The following is a 21,323-nucleotide window of genomic DNA, read 5'->3' as shown; positions in this document are numbered from 1 at the left end:
AATTCATTTCGTATGGAGCATTTCTTTTTGTGTCATGTCTGTCTCACTGAGTACATAGACTTGGTTTCTCTGGTGATGAACCAAGACTGTGTAGTAAAGAGAACTATTTTCTGTAGGATGCCTGTTTGGCATTTGCATTTGGAAGCAATAAGAAGATTAGGATGAGGGACTGTAGGAATAAAGCAAGTACTCATGTGATATTAGAGGGGGAGTGCTGCCTAGGGAACCTGTGTTCTGTCATTGCTGGGCAAGTAACTTGAACAAAACTACTCCCAGTTGGTCATTAATCTTGTATTCTTCATATTCTGGATGACAGACACGAACAGTAAGCAGAAGTGCCATTTGTAGAAACACTGAGTGCCTAAATCTGTACCTGAAGGCATGAAAAGATACATTTAAAATACATTTTTACATAGCAGAAAATGTTCCGAAAAAAGGGATCTGGATCATCTCAAAGTTATTCACCCACATTTGTGAAACTTCTGATCTGTTTCTGTTAGCTACAAAATAGAGATAACAGCATCAGTGCCTCATATCATAAACTCTCTGGTTTTGGTCCTGTCTGGATCTCATCCATATCTACACCCAAGTGAAGGTCTTGGGCTCCAGGTGTGATGTGCAGCTTGTTGCTTTTTAGCCAAATCTGGGTAGACTTCGACTGAGATGGCAGAAGACACCACCTGAGTATGAAAGTCAACAGCTGACCAAATTCCAGTATATGGCATTGTCAGTGCTGCTGAAAGAATGCTTTCTCACAGTTTTTATAATACAGTAGAAAAAATCTTTTTCTCCAACCTCCACATCGCAAGTTATTGAATTTTTGGCAGAATTTTCTAATAGTATTCCAGATTTTCTTTTTTTTTTTTTGCTCAGTCTAAATAAAGCAATGGAAAGGCAATCTCATCATGGAGAGTCCTGGCCACCTTTAAAAATACTTGGGTTGGTAACTTCACTTTTACTTGGGGTAATGCTCTTAGAGAGAGAAGATGCTTAATCAAGCACAGGACTGTTGTAGCATGTCTCTGCACATTGTCCTTCTCACGCGGGTTTTTTCTTGTGGAAAATGTTCTTTTTTTACTCTTCCCCAGGTAAGAAATTACACAGAGTGTGCCTGTGTCCAGAGCCGCCAGGTGATCACTCCGCCGACAGTGGGCCAGCGCAGTCAGCTCCGCCTGGTTATTGTCAAAACCTACCTGAATGAGAATGGCTATGCTGTTTCTGGGAAGTGTGATCGAACCTGCAACACACTTATCCCCTTCCTGATATTCCTCTTCATTGTCACCCTTATAACAGCATGTGCCCAGCCATCAGCAATCATCGTGACACTCAGGTGAGAGCTCAGTTATGGTTTTTAAGGTATTTTTGCTGTGCCCGCTGTCATCAGTGCCTGTGTCAGAAGAGGCTGGGGCAGTGCAACCAAGCTCCTTCAGGCTTAAATATCCTTAAAAAGTAAACAGAACTTTGGAGAGGTTCTCCAAAGAACATGGAGACATGGAGAGGGTGGAATTTGCTTGTATTTAGAGTATGTGATGTGAGGAAACATGAAGTGCCCAGCTACTTCGAGGCGCTATAAAGAGAGAATAAGTAAAAAAGCACCATATAAGAAAATTATTATTCCTGAAAAAATTGTCAACCTTCTTAGACAAATGGTTTGGATTTCAAATGCAAGTGAAAAAAATTAGTATTTAAAATTATCCTTTTGTCTGCCTTAAAATTGTTCATTCCTGACACAAGCCTGTTTTTGGATCTTCCCTTATTTCTTCACAAGAATTTTTACCTTGTACTGTAGTAGTGTCACTGTTGTTGCTTAAGGATAGAGAATAACACGGTCTTTGTGGGGAAAGATACTATCATTTATTTGTACATTTGAAAAAAAGCGTTCATGTTTTTGGATTGACTTTTCCCATCTGTTCCATTTGGTCTACTTAATATTACTACTCCCTCTGTCTATTCTGCGTCCATTTAAAAGACAGTTTCTGTAAGTGAACTTCAGCTTGATTTTTAAAATGAGCTGAAAAAGCAAAATATTATCTACTGCTAAAATAAATTTGTATCTGTATAACATACATTGCTATTGTTGAGAAGGAGGAGGAATTAGAGGAAAATGAGATCATTATTTACTAGGATTTACAAAGCACATCCATAGGTATTGGTTCTGCTAACAAAAGGACAATGAGAATGGTTTCAAGATACTGTTTCAGTTTGGAATCTTAGTTCAAGAACTAAGTTCCTATTTCAGACAGAAATAAGCTGGAAGACAGGAAAAAGTAGTGTTGCATAGCATAATGTAGCATAGCATGGAGTATTTTAGTTGAAGGGTCTTAAAGTGATCCAACTGCCTGAATACTTCAGGGATGACCAAAAGTTAAAGCATGTTGTTAAGGGCATTGTCCAAACACTGACAGGCTTGTGGCATCAACTACCTCTCTCAGAAGCCTGTTCCAGTGTCTGAGATGCTCTTCAGAAACACACCTAAAATGATCCAGATAGAAACAGTCATTCAGTCCCTGAGACCAGGTCAGAGTTGATCTGAAGTACATCCCTACAAAACCCTGAAATGCTTGTGGTGTAGCTGTCTGGTCCTCAACATGAGTTGGTCAGCTTTGTAAGTGTTTCTCTTGAGCTGCATTAATTGCTAACATAGAGATACCTATATAATTCAGTGTTCTGACCTTACTTCTTAGCTCTTCATGTTTTCACAAATATAATAACAATAACAACAACAATAAATAATAGTAATAGTAGTAGCAACAACAATAATAATAATTTAAAAACCCTGCATTATCAAATGCAGCAAATATGCAAAAATAAAGTCAACGAACATTAATATTAGTTTCACACCAGTTGGATGCATAAGAGACATCTCCAGCAGGATTTTATAGTGTTCAGTAAAAAAGAGAACACGAATAGTGACACCCACTGCCAAATTACATGTTAAGCATAGGGCATTAGTGAAAGATTTGTAACCCAAGTTGGTTCTCTGATTTCTGAATTTCTGAGTGAGTACTTGACTTCAAAATCATGAGTTTAGAACTCTCCTTTGACTGCAGTCTTTTTGTGTGTTTTTATCTTATATTTCAACATAATGAGAAGCTGCCTGTCTTAATTTCAGACATAGCTTAAGATTTTTTAAATCAGAAGAAAATACATGGTTAACTAAAATTGGAATTGCATTGTCGAATATCATTACTTTGCATTCAGTCTTTTGAAAGCTCAACTTTTTTGCTTTGAAACCAATAAGAAAAATCTTGTATTACTCTGTACTGAAAAGGCACAGTCTTTAAATAGACTGGATGTTTCTATCGATAGTTTTCCTTAAGTACCTCTAAAATGCTTATGCTATACAGAGATTTGTATATTAAATTCAGAAACTGAGTCCAGCTTTCTGCAACTTAATTGACCATTAATTCTAATTTATCTGGAAAATATTAAGAAAATAAAGCAAGACATTAAATGAAGTAAAAGCAAACTATGAAGAGAAATGATAAACATTTTTTACGGATTCTCTATATTTCCTTAATGGATTTGGATCAAACTCTTTAGGTCTTACATAGGTAAAGAGAGGTTAAAAGGTCCAAGGAAGCCAGCAGGTCCAAGGAAGTGATTCTGCCCCTATACTCAGCGCTGGTGAGGCCACACCTCGAGTACTGTGTCCAGTTCTGGGCCCCTCAGTTCAGGAAGGATATCGAGGTCCTGGAGTGGGTCCAAAGGAGGGCAACCAGGCTGGTGAAGGGACTCGAGCACAGACCCTATGAGGAGAGGCTGAGGGAGCTGGGGCTGTTCAGCCTGGAGAAGAGGAGGCTCAGAGGAGACCTCATCACTCTCTACAACTCCCTGAAAGGAGGGTGTAGCCAGGGAGGGATTGGTGTCTTTTCCCAGGCAACTCTCAGCAAGACAAGAGGGCACGGTCTTAAGTTGTGCCGGGGGACGTTTAGGTTGGATATTAGAAAGAATTTCTTTACCAAGAGGGTGATCAAGCATTGGAATGGGCTGCCCCGGGAAGTAGTGGATTCTCCATCCCTGGAGATTTAAAAAGAGACTGGATGTGGCACTCAGTGCCATGGTCTGGTAACTGCAGCAGTAGTGGATCAAGGGTTGGACTTGATGATCTCTGAGGTCCCTTCCAACCCAGCCAGTTCTATGATTCTATGATTCTATGATTGAACAGGGAAAAGAGAGGCAATACGAATTAACAATATTAGAAGCGAACCAGAAGAAATTTAGACAGATATTTCTTTATAGCTCAGAAAAAAGCCACATGGTAGAGCCACAACATACCACACTCACTGTTTCTTCAGAGGAGTTTTCTTTTTGCTTGCTAGGTCTGTCGAAGATGGGGAGCGGCCCTTTGCACTAGGAATGCAGTTTGTGTTGTTACGAACCCTTGGTAAGTCTTATCAATACTCAGCCTTTCCATAAAGGTTTGCCACATTCATCTTAGATGTACCATGAAAGTACTAATAAATCCATAAATCTGTAACTAATTGCCTGACTAATTTTGTTAAGAATTCAAAATTAATAGTTTCTGAAAAGGTTGTAGTTGAGAATGTATTTACTTTTCTTAATTTTTTTTTTCACTGACTTTCTGGAACAACTTTTTTTCCCCAGAAAGAGATATTTTTACAGTTTCAAATTTCATTTAAAAATTAAATTACTAAATATTATTGTAAGATTTTTTTCTTTTTTAGAAACATATTTTTATTGCATTGATCAATAATTATGGCTTTTTAAATTTCTGAAATATTTGTTACTTAATGTCGAATTTCAGTTGTTTCAAATGAAAAAGGGTACATGTTAGAAGTCTCTGTTCCACAAAGTATTTTCTTTCAAGGTCTTAAAGTTCTAAAATCTTGCCTATGAAAAACACTCCAGGTGTTCATCTACTATGACACATGACCAGAGCAAGCAAGGATTGTTCTATGAGAACAAAAGCAGGAGGCTGTATAGGTGCATCTGGAAGGTTTCTTTGAGGAAGTGTGTTTCTGACTTATTTTAAAGGTGTTGTATTAGTGGAGAAAACAGGATCATTCAGTGGGCTGGTTGCATTTTTAGGAGACTTAGACATTAAAGTCTATTCAAAAGAAAATTAACAACTGTAGTGATCTGCACTTCTATCCATCCTGAGTAGAGAAACATTTTGCAGGCTTTGGGGCTTTTTCTCCTTAATCTAAAGCAGCAATACCTGCCCTTTCCCAGCTCTTGGCAATGGATATTCAGCAAGTAACACTCTGGAGTTATTGTGGTGCTTTTTTCCTCTCCCTTATTTCCTAAGAGCACCGTTGGATTTTCTTTTGGGGGACACCTAGTTCAAAACAAATGGTGGTTGCAGATTGAAGCAGTACCTGCTGTAAGGTGTTTCTGCATTCTTTCTTTTGCTTGAATTCTTTCCCATTTGTGGTACATTTTGTGTGTGTGTTATGCAGTGTTGGTGGAAGGATCAGCATACTAGTTTTCCAGGGTTTACATTTCATGTAAGAACAGCGGTTGGGAAATCTCAAAAAATTTCAACCTACACTGACTAAGGCATACAGGTTCTTCAGAAGTTTTCCACTTTATGCTAATGCATTGTTTCTGTTGCTCTTTTTATTTCAGCTTACATTCCCACTCCAATTTATTTTGGGGCTGTTATTGACACAACATGCATGCTTTGGCAACAGGATTGTGGCGTACAAGGATCTTGTTGGGAATACGATGTCACATCATTTCGCTTTGTCTACTTCGGGTTGGCAGCTGCTCTCAAGTTTGTGGGTTTCTTTTTTATTTTCCTGGCTTGGTACTCCATAAAGTGTAAAGAAGAGCAACTGCAGAGACAGAGATGGAGGGCTTCACCGGTGAACACTGTGAGTGAGATGGTTGGCCAAGCTGGACCCCAACAGAACTATGCACGAACTAGATCCTGCCCTACCTTCAGTTCCCGGGGAGATTACAGTATGGCACAAGGAATGAACTGCGTAGCACAGACATACCCCGGCCCTTTTTCAGAAGCAATAAATTCCTCAAATGAAAATGCATTGGAAGAAGTCACTGCTGAGATATAGATCCCTGGCTTGGTAATGTAATATTTAGTTTTGTTGGTTGACCTAATTACGGCGCCTTGTTAAACACCTGTGCCTTCTATTTTTAATCTAAATGTAACACGTGATAAAACCAACAAAGCTTAATGCAAACCACTGTAGTATGTTCCTGAGGGCTGGATACCTCAAAACACCCCAAGTTCTTATTTTCCCTCTCCCAACAATGAAATTTTAAAAATTGTGTTTGTGATTATTTCAGATGTGTCCATTCAATGTCCATGCTCTGATCTCATGTCGATGTAAGGGTGAGGTATTATGAACAGCAGAAGTTCATGGAAGAGTGGCAAAACCTCATATTGTTGATGTTTAAATGTCACAAAAATGCTTACATGTATTGTCAACTTCATATCTGCAAATTGTATTTCTAAGAGAAGAGTAATTACTGTGAGTTCTGCTACAAAGCACAACTGAACTTGTTTAAACTATGCAACTTATTTGGATAATTTTATGTGCAGCAAGTTAAGTTTGAAGTTTGCTTTTAAATACACTACTGCAAGTGAATTTGAAAGGGACTATTTTCAGACACAAGCATTAAATTAAAAAAAATAACATAAGGTTTAAAGTACTGTTAATAACATGTTAAGCCATACAAAAGTTATGCATCAGGTAAAGTTTGCTGATGTTGAGTCATAATATCTTCATCCTGTCAATATGTGCATTAATTTTCATTCGATGGGCTGTAGTCAATATTCACAAAGTACACAGGCTAGGGAAGTATAATGCTTGTAGTAAAAACCATCAGTATTAATTTATAATAACATTAAGATGTAGGAATCATACACACATACCAGAGTGGATCGGTGCATATTCCTGTAATGCCATTTGAGTGGCTGTTTCTAGTGCCAGATCCATACTTTTCCTGAGAAAGAAAACAACCAGTTATAGCTTGACAGGAAGAGCTTGGCTGTCCTTCAGAAATGGGTGCCAGTCTTGTTCAGCTCTGGTGAAAAAAAAACTGAAAGGGAGAGCAGATGGACTCCTTCCATGTCTGAGTGGCCACCTGGGAGCTGGCAGACCCTTGGCAGTCAGCGATGGTGCTGGGTCCAGCTTGGCTGCTGGAGGAGGGACCAGAGAGGCCTTCAAGTGTGCTGCAAGCAGCCTGCCTGCCACAGTGCCTGGTATGAGGCTTTCCCCTCCCCTCCTGGCACTGCTAGGGTGCTGTGCTCCCTGTCACCGGAGATAGCTGGGGAGGGAGTACCAGCTCAGACCTCTGGTTCCTCTTCTTTCTGCCCCACTTCTGCTTCTCCCACTGCCCAGTGCTGCTGGAAAAGCATGGGGGGCCCAGTTGTATGGTTTGTCCCACACGTGGCTGCCTTTCCTCTTGTCAGTTTCATCAAAAGCTTCTTGGAAGGCCAAGAGTGAGCCATCATCTCTCCATTGCCCTTCCAGGGGAAGAGCTAAGAATAGAAGTTGTCTGCAAGCATGGACCCATGGGACGTGATGTGGCCTTTGCTTATTCCAAATTGATATAGCATGTTGTATCCCCAGGAGATGCTGAGAATTTCTGATCAAGTGTGCTCGGCATTTCATTTCTTGCTCTGGTGACTTTGTAGTGCCAGTCTCATGATGTAGTAGTGGTATCTCAAAGACCAGAGAATGATTTCAGGTGGGCACTAGGAAGCTGAAGCTGTATTTGCCCCACAGGAAAAGTCTTAGAAGTTTAGGGAATTCAAAGTACTTTTTTAAAAGGGACTCTGGTAGTCAGATTTGAATTTTGCCATGTAGAGAGCAAATAAATAGGGAAGAACAGATCTTCTACATATTTTTAAAGGAGTTACTCCTTTTTTGCTTTATGATATCAGAGAATCATAGAATGCCAGGTTGGAAGGGACCTCAAGGATCATCTCATCCAACATTTCTAGGTAGGAACATGGTTTAGATGAGACAGCCCAGCACCTTGCCCAGCTGAGCCTTAAAGTGTCCAGTGCTGAGGAATCTACAACTTCCCTGGAGAGATTATTCTAATGTCCAACTGTTCTCATAGGGAATTTGTTTTTCTGTTATCCAATTGAGATCTCTCCAGAAATAACTTGCAGCCACGTGTCTCCATCTCCCATGGAGTCTCCATCTTCTTGGTAGCCACCGTTTAAGTACTAGAACAGGAAGATAAGATCTTATCTAGGCCTCTTCTTCAGGCTGAACAAACCAAATTCTCAGCTTTTCCTTGTTCATCAGGCTTCTCAGTCCTTTGATGATCTTTGTGGATGATCATCCTGTCTCTGGATCCTCTCCAGCCTGCCCACAGCTTTTTTATATAGCAAGGACCAGAACTGAACAGGCTGTTCCAGGTGTGGCCTAACAAGCAGAGTGGGATGATGAGTTCTTTATCTTTGCTGGTGTTGACCTTGTTGATGCAACCCAGCAGCATCATTGGCTTTCTTTGCTTCTTCAGCACATTCGTATTGAGCTTCTCCACTAGAATCCCTCCACCAGAATCTCCACCAGAGTTCCTTTCCAAAGAGCTACTCCCCAGCCAGGTGGATCCCAGTCTGTACTGGGTTATGGTTTCCTAGGTGCAAGACCTTCCACTTGTCCCTAAAACCAAGTCCATGAAATTAAATGCAGTACACCCCTTGGTATCCATTGAATTGTCCTGGAAAGAGTAGATTTCCCTCTCCTCCTTTGCCAGCTGCCTTTCCTCATCTGGCTCTTCCTGACTGGCACATGGAATTGCCCACAGGGCAGGTTCCTCTTCTTGAAACCAGCTCTGCTGGCTGCTTATTTCAAGATGTCTCCATCTATTGAGGTGGCTTGTAACAATTCCCACTCTCTCTGCAAACTCAGATGCTTCAACCACAAACTACAACACTGTGTTAATCACCCCCTGCTATTCTGTGCACATTAATAGCTTTTGGGAGATAAGCTGGAGAATTTTATTTTCTTGTGCAGCCATCAAATACAGTACATCCTCAGGCATCATGCACTGCCTGAGATGTTAGCTTCTACACTTCTCATCCTGAGAAATAAATTTCCTTGTCTCAGAGGTATTTGGTATATTTTTTTTTCTATAGGAGGGCAGAAATGATAAAAATGTTGCCTTTTGATCCAGTCTCACACAGTTCTTGCACCAAGAAATTCCTACCATGGCAAAAATAGAGGCAAAGTAATAGAACAGTGTAATTGCAGCCCATCACCCATCCATTTTAATCACTTGCCCATTTTATTCATCGCAGGGTGAGGTGAAGAACGACAATCTTTCCAAATACCTCAGAAACAGAGCGTTTAGGGAATTCTAAAAGGTTGGAGATGAATCATCCATCCTTATCTATTCTATTTCAACTCTTTTGTGTGCTTCTGTTCCATGTGAATAACAAAGCAGAGGAGGTTAAGGTTGTAGGATTGTCAGGAGCTGACACTGGTGATAAGAATGAGGATGATAGAAGTGACACATCTGCAACAGCTGCCACTTCCAAGCTGATTTCAAGGGAATTCAGAGCTTTTTGGAATGGAGACCACCTGTTTTTTAGGAAATCCTGACACTTCAATTTCTAAAAAACATTTTTTTTAAATGTTTGAGAAACTGGAATGCATACTCAATAGCCTTTTAACTTTCCTTTTAAAATTATATGCAAAACAGAAAATAGATCATTACTTTTCTGACAAATTTGTTAGTGTTAGCAGATAATTTAGACAAAATCATTTAATTAAATCAGCATCCTCTGAAAGAAAAAAAATCCCAACTCTGCCCAGTTTTTAATTTTTTTTCTCAAGAGAACTTTATTGAGAGTAAGCTATAGCAGTCTAAACTAAGCCAATAAAGGCACGCAGAAGAAAGAGATTAAATTCTTAGAGGAAGTCAATTCCAGCATTGTCAACATTGACTGAAGTATGGACTGAGACCTGCTGAACAAACACTATTTTCTGAGGTGGGCATTGCTGAAGAAAGCAGAACTACCAGAGAACTTGTGTGCCTCCCTAGCAGTAGTCATGATCAGTGTGTGGTGCTAAACTAATTCACAAGAAGGAAAAAAAGGAGCTTTAGCTATCATCCAGTGAAGGTGGCTATGCTGCCTTTTCCCTGTGAAATCCTCTCACCATAGACTACAAAATTCCATTGCCTTGTAATTTTTGCCACCTTCCCTCTCAGTCCCTAAACAAACACTAAAGGCTGGATAGCAGCAAGTACAAGAAAAGATAAAGCAAGGATTCTGCTCACTCACATCTACTATTGGTAGCAAACTCAAGTCATCTACCTGCAATTAACCAGCTAGGGATGGTATGGAGCAACAACAGCCAGAGAGTAACTGCAGATCCACAAGAGCCATCATGCCATCATGAGGACAAACTGAATTTCTCTTACAGCACTTATTCCTGATTTTAGTGGCATGAGAGAAGTAGCCCAAATATAGGGACTTGACTGAACAGGTGATCATTCCTGCTTAGTCTCCCATCTATCCTTTTTCCCTCAAAAAGGAAAACAATATAGAAAGGGTGTAGTCATTGCCTTGGGTGCATCTGAGGGCAGCACCCTCAGGAGATGGTTTGTAGAGATTTTGGGGACTGGAATATCTGGAGGCTGGGACTCTCCATATTTCCAGTTATAGGAAAAAGCCCTGTGTTTTTAGTCCCCCTTCTTCCTCATGGACATACTGAATATAATATGTTATAATTTGGAACTAATGACATTTTATATCCTTGAGGACAGTGTGAGCAGCTGCAAGAAACATGTTGAGTATTAGGGTGTAGTTTATATCTAATTAGAAACTTTCTGTTCTTTTACCAGCTGTTGTATCATTAAAAGTGCTTGTAGTCACATGCAGCTCCTCAGCACTTGCTGTTTTGTAAGTGAAATAGGGGCACAAATCTCCTATATATTAGAAATGTAAGTTTGAAAGACCTTAAATTAATTACAAACACTTGAGTGTAGTGTTTTCAAAAATGTTTGTTTTTTAAATATAGCTTTTTATTTCTGGAATTAACTATTCATTATGGCTCCATCAGAACTTGAATCTGTGTTTAAGTGTAAACACTTAAGTAATGCACTTAAAAATAATGCATAAGAATAATGCATGTATTGAATTCAATACCATCTGCATTCAAGAAGGAGTTCTTTTACCCAAAGAACAATTTCCATGCTGAGGTTTTTTTTCCCCATGGATTCAAAAATCATTGCAACCAGAATAGTGCAAAATAGCACTTGAGTACTCTCCTCTGGCATTCACATGTGGCTATTTATACACCTTGCAATAGAGGAAAGCTTTCATTTTCAACTATATTAAAATTCAAAATATTTTCTGGATATATTTTCTAGCCCTTCCTGCCATTCACTTACGTTACTAGTTTCTGGCTGAAAATCTGTGCATTATGTGGGAAGATAGATTTAATGAGAGCATCTTTCTGACCTTAAAGCCAATTAAATTGCCCAAGTAACGCTGTAGGTTTGGATTATTCCCTTTCATGTAATTTGGACCTAGAGATTCAGATGACAAATTTTTGGTACACTGCAGAAATGGAACCAAGTGCTGCCTTAACTCCAGACAGCTTGTCTGGGAGAGGGGTTAGCACCTTCTGTACCAACCCTTGTAGGTTGTTTCCCCAAATGCCTGAATTATTGCTGCCTTACTACACTTTCTGTGGGTGTAATATCACTCCAGCTCTTTGTGGTGTTCCGTTGATATAAAACTGATGATAGTAGGTCCAAAGTGTCTTGTTGCTATTTCAGACCCGTTTTCTCAGCCTCATCAGTCTGATGGTAAGGCTGAGGAACTGGGCCAGTACCTTGGGTTGGGCATTACCAAGCTGGTGCTTTAGCAAGAGTGAGTAAAGGGAGTGATATCAAGTGCTTATTTAGCTTTTATACTCTCTTAACTGGTTACTACGATTGTTTCTGGAGATAAAAGACAAAGTATTTCCTAAATAACTTTTTTTTTCCTGTTTTATCAATAACGTATCTTTTATAGAATCACAGAATCATTTTGGCTGGAAAAGACCTTTAAAATAATCAAAGTATATATATATATTATGTATATATATCTTATATATATATATACTTTACAATGACATATGAGATGCAATGCTGCATGCTGCAGTGTCTGTGTTCCACCAGCTGAAACCATCCAGCTGTGATTGTTTTCCAGGGCCTTAAAACACCTGGTAACAGAGATTTACCTGGGCTGCAGTCTGAATCAGCATTGCTTTGGACAGTGTTGGCCCCTTGTGTATTAAAATATATCAATATAATTCAGGTCCTTCACACTTGATTTTGTAGACATTTTTAACCTTCAGAGCACTTAAAAGATGAACGGTTGACATCATGGTGGTAGATTCATTCTTTGGTATCAAATTAGGGCTTTCCTTTTTTCTTAGAGCACCTTGTTTCACAAATAGAAGTTCCAAAGTAGAGATCTGCACCTTTCAGTGTGGGGATAAGGCATGGCCAGGGTTCCATGATTCTTCTTTACACCGAGTATCACCAATATGTGTTGCAAGCCTACCTGATCCTCAGGAAAGAAATTTTCCTCATCCTTTCCACAAAATATATGACATAAAAGAGGATAGCTAACATATCCCATAGCTCTATTTCATTACATTAACTACAGTTAATAACAGGTTTTTAGCACCCTTGACCCTCCAGTCTATCATATAAGCTATTTTCTTTTGACTTAATACAGCTTTTTAAACACAGGAGTAGCTTTAGAAGTTCAGACTAGCTCCATACTTTTCTAGGTTTCAAGTGTTATGAAATAGATACTTATTTATTTAAGTTCCACTCTACTACTTATGTCATCCATTGTATGTACTGTGTTTTCTTAGTTTTGCTATTTCAAACCAATTGTCATAATGTTATCTGTAACAACATTCTGTTCATGATACAGAATAGGTGAAAAGCTGTGCAATTCATGAAGGGCTACAAAAAGCATCTAAAACATTGTTCACTTTGAGGAAGGGTGAGCCAGCCTGATAATCTTTGGACAAATGACTAAACAACACTGTGGTGCTAATAGGTACTGAAGTATTTTATGACATATTCACTATGACTTAAATGAAATATGCAAGGTGTGTCAATGATGCAACTACATATGGGTTTGTTCTTAAAGTCTGGACTGCTCCAGCAAAGAATGTGTTTGTCATTCCTGGTGGGCCAGTTCCTAGCTGGCTCTTCTGTAGGAAAGTAATTTCAGGAGTCAGGATAGGATTTGTCCCAGCAGTAACAGCTGAGGTAAAAGCTATACAGACCACAGAAATCTCATGTTAGATGTGTTCATCCTGCTGCAGTATGTTACTTTATTTAGTGGCTTTGCTTAAGCAGAGGCTGAAAAGAAATTCTGTAGTAATGACACGAAACATTGGGATAAATTCTGGGACCCTTTAGTCAAGGAATTTAATAAGGGTTTGAATTAAATTGAGGATTCAGATCTGAAATAATAATGTTCTTCCATGGAACATCAGAAAGAGGGGAGTAGAATAAGAGCAGGTTCTAGCTCTAGCAATGGAGAAAGGCCAAATCTGGTAAACTTTCAACTGAGCTATGATTTGAAACAGAGTGGTTTGGTTTTAAAATCTTGAAGACAAAATTTTTCCAGTCCGTTTTAAGTTCTGAAAGGTAAATATTTTCTGTTATTCTGCCTAGACTGCTCATGCAGCAAAGATATCTATATACTAAATTGCACTAAGAGGTATGTTTCTGATCAGTAGGTCAGAAATTTTACCTCTTTAAAAAATTCCATATTTGAAAACATGGAGGGAAATTTCAAAACAAACAAAAAAAGTAATGTAGAAAATTGCCCAGAACTGAGTTTTGGAAAAAAAAAAAAAAAAAAAAAAAAAAAAGGGGGTGGGGGATTTGGAGTTGGATCCATGGTGGAGTGAAAGCTTTCTTCAAATAATTCTTGCTCGTTTTCCTAGTTGAGCAATTGGGAGTTTTGCCCTTGGCTGCAGTGCATACCCCTAACAAATGATCAAATGACTGAACAGCAACAGTCTGGGTAGCATGTTAGGAGCATGGAGTGGGCACACTGCCTGTAACTGTTTAGTTTTTAAAAAACTCATTATTAAGCAAATGTGTAGAGTATTAAGGAAATCTGTAGAGTATGTCTGACCATATGAGTGTGTGAGTGCTGTGCTGTGGTAAAAAGAGACTAATTGGTTTATGCGGTTTGTTTTGCATTCATTAGGCTCCTGTATGGGCTTTTTAAATTGATATTTATTTCTCAGAAGAGCGTAGAATAATTTTAAAGCTGTGTAACACATCATTTAATGAAGTCTGTTGTCAGCATCTGTTGTAAACATGTGTTTACAAAACAAACTCTTGAATACTTGATATTTGGAAATAAAAAAATAGCGGATCATGTGTGGTTTATTTCTGTCAATAAGAAAATTACAAGAAAGGTACATGGGTTGCTGTGCAGTCATTCTGGATCAGGTGATGAGTACTTGGTCTTTTAGTGCATAGTCATACAAAACCAAATCTTTCCACCGAATTCAGTGACCACTGAATCACACGTAAGTATTGATCATGCAGAAATAAACTGTAAAATTGCACAGTTTCCTCTGGCATTAAATTTGATTGATATTAGTTATATGCTAAGAAATACAGTTGTTTGAAATAGATGTTGACAGCTGGAAAAAATACATAGGGCACAAGCCTATGTGCATCTACAATGCTTGGTAAAAGAGAGCCAGTTTGTGAGCCCAAGGACTGGGTCATCACTGCTTAGTGCTTAGTTAACTCCTTGGCTCTGATCTCACCAACAATCTGCCTCCATGTGGGTTGTGGGGAAGGACTCCCTCATGTCAGAAGTGGCTGAGCCAGGTTTGTTTTCCCTCTGTTCCTGCAGCCACCCAAACCCACAAGCTGTGTGCATCAGGGACACCCATGTCCCCATGCACTATAGGACCACACTATAACACCTTCAGTGGTTGCAACATAAGCTTTGTATTACCACAGACATTTCAAAATGGAAACAAAATGGCAATTAGATTTTGACTCCAGAGTTTTGTCTGCACAGACCCAAAGGGAGATGCAGGGCTAAGTGCTATGTAATGTGGATAAGGCCAGCCTGGTGTAGCAGCGTGGTGGTTCTCACTGAAAAATTGTGTCAAGAGCACATAAACTGCAATGCTTTTTGCTGAAACTAAGGGAGGTAATTTTATTACTGGATCACAACCAGTGGGCATCAACCAGCTAAAGATGCTCAGGCCTGGAGACCAGTCCTGTGTGAATCATCCCTGAACAGGGCTACTGCATCTTGGCTTCTTGGTCCCAACTATTTCACCACATGCATCTTCCCCTGTGCCTCACTGACTGCCACTGTAGGCAGCTGCAGGCAGCTAGTGGTATTTTGGTAAGGAGAGTGGGGGGGTGGCCATGCCCAAGCCTGCACTCTGAAAAACACTTCCCTGAGCTGTTACAAAGATCTAAACACCAGAAAGATGCTCTGATGCAAGTGTTACACAGGAGCCTTCATTTTTTTCAAAGCTGTTTATGTGCATTAACACCTCAGGACGAGGATTTATCTGCCCATAACAGCAGCTAACTCATGTCTGAAGTTCTGCAACCATAAGTGTTACCAATCTTTGTTTTTCTTGAGGGCTTTAAGTTATGAATAGGTCTTAGAAAGTGTCTCAGACAGTCCAAGGGGGTACAGGTAGTACTGGCTGCCTTCTTTGTAATCCCAGAGAAAGCATTTAAAATAATGGTACCTTCTGCAGATGTGCAAATTTGAAGATACTCCTCTCCAGCTCCAGGCTCTCTTCAGAAAGAACTAAATATAATATATATATATATATATATACATAATATGTATATGTATGTGTATATATATAATGGACAACTATATATACTATATAACTATGTTCTGCCTTTTTTAAAAGACATTCCTGCCACTATTTTGCAGATTAGAAAACAGCTGAGAAGCCCATCCTTCCTCTTGGCCCACCTCTTGTATTCTGTGAGGAGAACTTGCCCATTAAGTAAGATTTAGGCATTCATTTTCCTCCTGAGCCTGCAACTTCCTGATGCCTCTAAGAGCTTCCTGGCAGTCACACCATGCACTACTTATGAACTTCACTGCTTCAGCTATGGGTCAAGAAGCACTGTACAGATAGAAATGAAAAATATATTGGCTTAGCAACACCCTGCTTAGGACACTTAGGGATATGACAGTTTTTGCCTCTTTCTTTTGGTCTGGTTTATATATTTGTTGCATGTTGCCAGAGAGCAAGGATCAGAGCTGATTGCTCCCTGTGTCTGTTAGCTACACAATGAGTTGCTCATGTGTTTTTTTTTTTTCTTCCTCACTACTATAAAAGTGCTATAGGAAAGTCTCCCACCTGGTTTAGAAGATAGGGCATTTTCTAAGTTTCTGACAGCTGGCACTTTTCTGGAAGATGGAAGTCATGGATAAGCCCTGTATGAAGGCCAGTTGACCACTCTCAAGCTGAGGAAAATGTGATCTCTTCCATTTCCCAAGTGAATACTTCAAAATATCACAAAAGATGGAAAGACAAATGGGGTGAATGGTTGGCTCAAACTATTGCACCATTCCCTTCTCTATCTCTACCCATTTATTAAGAGAGAAGAAAGCATCTTGCTTGTTTCTTTCAAAGAAATGCACTTTCTAACAGTGGAGGGCAAGTGGCTGGTACTGGCTAATTCCTGCATAAAAAATAGGAGAGGTAGGTGTATGAAACTTTGCTTCAGCTTGCCTTTCTCCATTGAAGCTCTCCCAAACTTGCTGGCTCAGCACTCTGTTCTGAAATGCATCCAGTGCTTGCCACTCTGCTCCCCAGGTGTTGGCATCTCCCATTGCAATGAAGGATTTCCCAACACTTGGCCTAACCATCAATCCTCTTCCCTGATTCTCGCAAACATCATCTGTAAGTTCATGTCTGCAGGAGAATCAAATAACCAAGAGTTGTGTAGAAGAAAGAAATGGTCAAGAAACAAAAGCTTCAGAGGCTGATTTTAGCAGGGGATTGGCATCGTGTGACGTTGCTTCACTTCTGGGAACTGCTGCTTGTTCTGCTCTGTGCTTTGACTTCAAGGATTAAGGGATCGGATGAACTGGGAATTGAATAAATCACAGTCTGTCTTAAACAAAAAATAGATATTACTTACAGCTCCAGGAATAATTTATAACTAAAAGAATGGAGTAGGTTATTTTGTTACCCATTGCTTCAAATGTGGATGGATTCTTAGAACTGAAACTGATAACATTTTTCAAAATGAATCTGAATTAGGAGGAAAACTGGATCATCTGGACTTCTCTGAAGCAGGTAGAGTAAAACACTTTTTATTTCAAGAAATATTGCTTCTAGACTTTCCCGAAGCCAGAATTGTACTATAAAAGTGTCACAGAAATATTATACAGGATTTAAAAACAGTCTGTATCCTAGTAACTTAAAACCTATGTACAAATAGCATCATTCATGACCATAAATACGTTTTTCTATCAGTCAGCCCATGACACAAACAGAGCTAGTAATTTTAACATATTTACAGAGTCCATCAAAAAGACTGCTTCTCAAAATTATTAAAATCCCACTAAAAGAATCTCCTTTTAAGAAGTTTCAACTTAAAATACAATGTAATTAATGTAAGTTTAACCTGCAGTGCTTGCAATAGCCAAAAAATACTCACTACACTAAGTAACATGTAACAGATAGGAAATGCACCTGTGAATTAGACACTGGAATTACATCTGTTTGAGGTAATTCTTTCTGTTGTTGTGCTAATTATTTAGATATGTATAAATGTCATGGTTTAACAAGGGCAAGATATTAAGCAAGGGAAGGTACGAAGTTTTGAGTAATACAGATTTTCAAAGTCATTTTTGTATTCTACTTTGTAAAATTTAATATTCAAGAAAGAATTTAGAATACAACAACATAAATTATCTAAACTACATTTTTTACCTCATGTGCCTTTTGTATCTAAACTAATGTAAATCTAACATGATTTTATCATTCCCTTTAAGACAAAAAGAATTTAAGTCTAAATGATAATAATGCATTCAAGATATTGTTCAGGATAATAAAAATCAGATGTGGTGACCAAAGCATATATGTATTGATGTAAGCCTTTCTACCAGAATCAGAAAAAAAACAACCAAACAAAAAACCCCAAACAAAAACCAACCAAAGAAAAAAGAACAAAAACAAACAAAAAAACCCCCTAAAACAAACCCCCCCCCCAAAAAAAAACCCAAAAAAAACCCCAAACAAACAAAAAACCCCCCAAAATAAACCAACAAAAAAATCCCCGAAAAGACCACATGGATTTTTTAATACTGATGATATTGACATATAGGGAAATAATCCAATTTAAACAAATCCTCCAACAGTTAACAATCATTAGCCATACCTTTCTGAGAATAAATTTAATTAAAGTAACAAGAACATGCAATATTTTTTTCTAAATAATATTCAAAGCATTTGTTGCCACAATCCATGCTGTTTACCTTTTTCCTGTCAATCTGTTTCTTGGTTTCACAACTACGTGAGACAATGAGCAAACAATGAACATGTATTAAATTAAAAAATGGTATGGCAAACAGATTTTAAAAGTGCATTTTACTTTAAAGCCTGACATTAGGAATTTCCAGTGGTTAAATAATTTATGAAGAAGACCTTATGCAGACAGATTGGGTGGAAGCATTCATTCCTGGTGGGATCATTTGGAAATAGAGAACATAACTTTGAACATCCTCTTCAAGAAAGAACTTTCAGTTTTCAGAGAATGAGGTACTGCCTTTGCAAATTAACACTGTTTCTTTTAATTGAAAACTGGAAATCGTGCTTCCCAGTGGGGTGAATTACTGTGAAAGTGTGTGTATATAGATAAAAAAAAAAATGCACACAAATACTGACCTGGGCTCAATTTAGCTGCAAAACTTATCTACAACAAACATGGAATGTCAGTTGTCGTGATTACTTTTATTAGTTTGCTAATAATAAAAAGGTGAACTTATTTAATGGTTTACAACTTGGTCTAATCCAAGGAGAGTGGAGCTGAGGCACTGCCTTCTGCACTGAGGATTTGTGAAGTTTCCCCTGTAAGACTCTGCTCTCTTTTTTCTAAGAAGGCTCCTGTTCTCTGGGTACCAATAGACGAATCTCTACTGGACAGGTTTACAGCCTGATGGACTAAGGGTTCATCAGACCTCATGGGAAGATACATTTGATCTTCAAATATATCTTCCATGGTGTCACTGTCCTGAGGGGTGTCTTTCTGAGGAATGCTGATGGGTTGTAGCATGAAGCTGTGCCGGGACTCCAACTCTATCAAACCGTTTCCACTGAAATCCATATCGAAATGGTCCGATTCTTTATCCTCCATCCACTTTTCAGCTTGATGATTATTTCTCCAGTGTGCGTCATTCAAACTACTTTTCTCAGGAATATCATTGTTTAATTCAAGTTTCCTCTCCTGACTGAAATTCACCGTGCTCAAAGCGAGGGCTGCAAAGTCAGTTGGCACAATGAGCTGCAGCCCTTCTGCAGGCAGACCGCTTGATTCTTCAGCAGAACTCATTTCCACCAAAGCAAAAGGCGTGGATGATTCGTCCCCATCCTCGCTGCTCTGAGCAGGGTTAGCCTTGTCTGTTTTATTTTGCTGGTAGTAACTGTTCAGCAGTGCAAACATTCTATCTACATCCTTCAAGTAATTAGTCCAGTCAGCCAGACTAAGTCTATAGTTGGATCTGTATTCATATACACTTTCATTCACACTGTACAACTCTTCCAGTCCTTGCCAGTCGATGTCGCCAGTGAAATAGGGCAGGTTAGCCTTCCCATCCATCCCATAACTGTCCTCTGTTGAAAGAAAGAATAAAGCCTAATGGTGAGCACCTGCTTAAAAGTGCAAGCCAAGATTCCATGTGTGTGTTTGTACTCCACTTTGAAAGCACCACTATTCATTATGTATGCAGCTCAAGATGTAAGATGCTCCATGTCTTCACCATCCAATTAATGGTTCTGGCCTCACATGTGTTCACAGCTCCTGCTAAACACACAACAAGAACCCCCCTGTCTTCTCCTACGTCCTTGGACTGAATAAAAAGAGAACATAATCTGGTCTAGTAGGGCTTAGTGATGACATCCACCTATCATCTAATATTTCGAGGTGGGAAGGATGCTTCAGTACAGAAATAATCCATTTACTTGTCCTGAAGACTCCGTCAAAATATGGAATAAAAAACAATGGTTAAATACAAATAAAGATGGGACTAAGTCATTGTGATCTGGACTTCAACAATGCCCACAGCAATTTGGTTTCTGGGTAGCTTGAGACATATAGTCTACAAACAAACCAGACAAATTTTCTTTAATAAATAATATTCAAAGGTATTTTAAAATTTGCTTTCTAAACATGGAACAGTTAGGAGAAATAAAAGCTGTAAAAATTTGGTGTGACTGATTGATTTATAGGACTGCAACACTCTGTAAAATAGTGTTAAAATATACATAGCCATAGATCTTCTAAAGGTTTTCTGTTTGGTTTTTTTGTTTTGTTTTGTGTTTAAAAAAAACACTTTCAAATAAAATATTTCACAGCTTTATCAAATAAAAAGTCTGAATAAAGGGCATAGACATGAGACTATATGTAGCAACAAAGATGCATTCTATATTGATCACAGCCAGAAAAAACAAAGACATGAAGGAAACCCATTTCCAAAAGATTACCAGCTGTAGTGTGAAGCCCATTTTATATTGACAAGCAACGCTGAACACCGCTATTTCACTAAATTCACTGCACAGGCTGTGTTCAGTCCAAATATTTTATCAACAAAGTGATTTACAAGGAAAAACTAATCAGGTGGTGCAAAAGCCTGTCACGTAAAGGGGCAAATTTATCCTTAAAAATTATGTTGTAGGCAATATTTAGTCCATCATATTGAAGGTCAGAAAAATACCATTATGGTCAGAAAAAGACTTAAGATTTTCTGATGATGAGGTGGCCCTATTCTGCTCCCACCAAAGAAAGACCACTTTCCTTTACTTGGAAACATCTAAACACCTGCATCTTTGCTCTTAATTGATTTTTTTCTCCACTTAATACAAGAGCTGTAAATATTTTACAACTTTCAATATCTTATTTACTTTAAAACAAGTTATCGCAATATATATATATTATATTTTTTTTTTTTTGGTAAGACAGCTATGACAGAGTGTCCTTCTGTCTTTTCCTGAAGTAGACAAGAGAAATGAAATTATGTCATGGCCACATGAGAGCCATCCTCATAAGTCAAATTATGGATAATTTGTTTCCTGAAACAAAAAATAATTAAATACTGCAGAGGTTTCAGA

General features: G+C 38.7%; 2 protein-coding genes across 2 annotated transcripts in view; one reads left to right on the top strand and one right to left on the bottom strand.

The window, feature by feature from the left end:
- SLCO5A1 (solute carrier organic anion transporter family member 5A1) overlaps positions 1-7,889 on the top strand; it is a 74,145-nt gene extending 66,256 nt beyond the window's left edge. Inside the window, exons 8-10 of the mRNA XM_030444695.1 lie at positions 1,089-1,330; positions 4,323-4,387; positions 5,593-7,889. Coding sequence (XP_030300555.1) covers positions 1,089-1,330; positions 4,323-4,387; positions 5,593-6,038 — 753 coding nt within the window. The 3' untranslated portion in view covers positions 6,039-7,889. The remainder of the gene's footprint in view (positions 1-1,088; positions 1,331-4,322; positions 4,388-5,592) is intronic.
- An 11,396-nt stretch (positions 7,890-19,285) lies between these two features.
- SULF1 (sulfatase 1) overlaps positions 19,286-21,323 on the bottom strand; it is a 121,471-nt gene continuing 119,433 nt past the window's right edge. Inside the window, exon 23 of the mRNA XM_030446242.1 lies at positions 19,286-19,829. Within this exon, the coding sequence (XP_030302102.1) occupies positions 19,799-19,829 (31 nt within the window). The 3' untranslated portion in view covers positions 19,286-19,798. The remainder of the gene's footprint in view (positions 19,830-21,323) is intronic.

Source organism: Calypte anna, chromosome 2 (genome assembly GCF_003957555.1).
Source record: "Calypte anna isolate BGI_N300 chromosome 2, bCalAnn1_v1.p, whole genome shotgun sequence".
Taxonomy (NCBI): Eukaryota; Metazoa; Chordata; class Aves; order Apodiformes; family Trochilidae; genus Calypte; species Calypte anna.
This window is presented reverse-complemented; position numbering and strand designations above follow the sequence as displayed.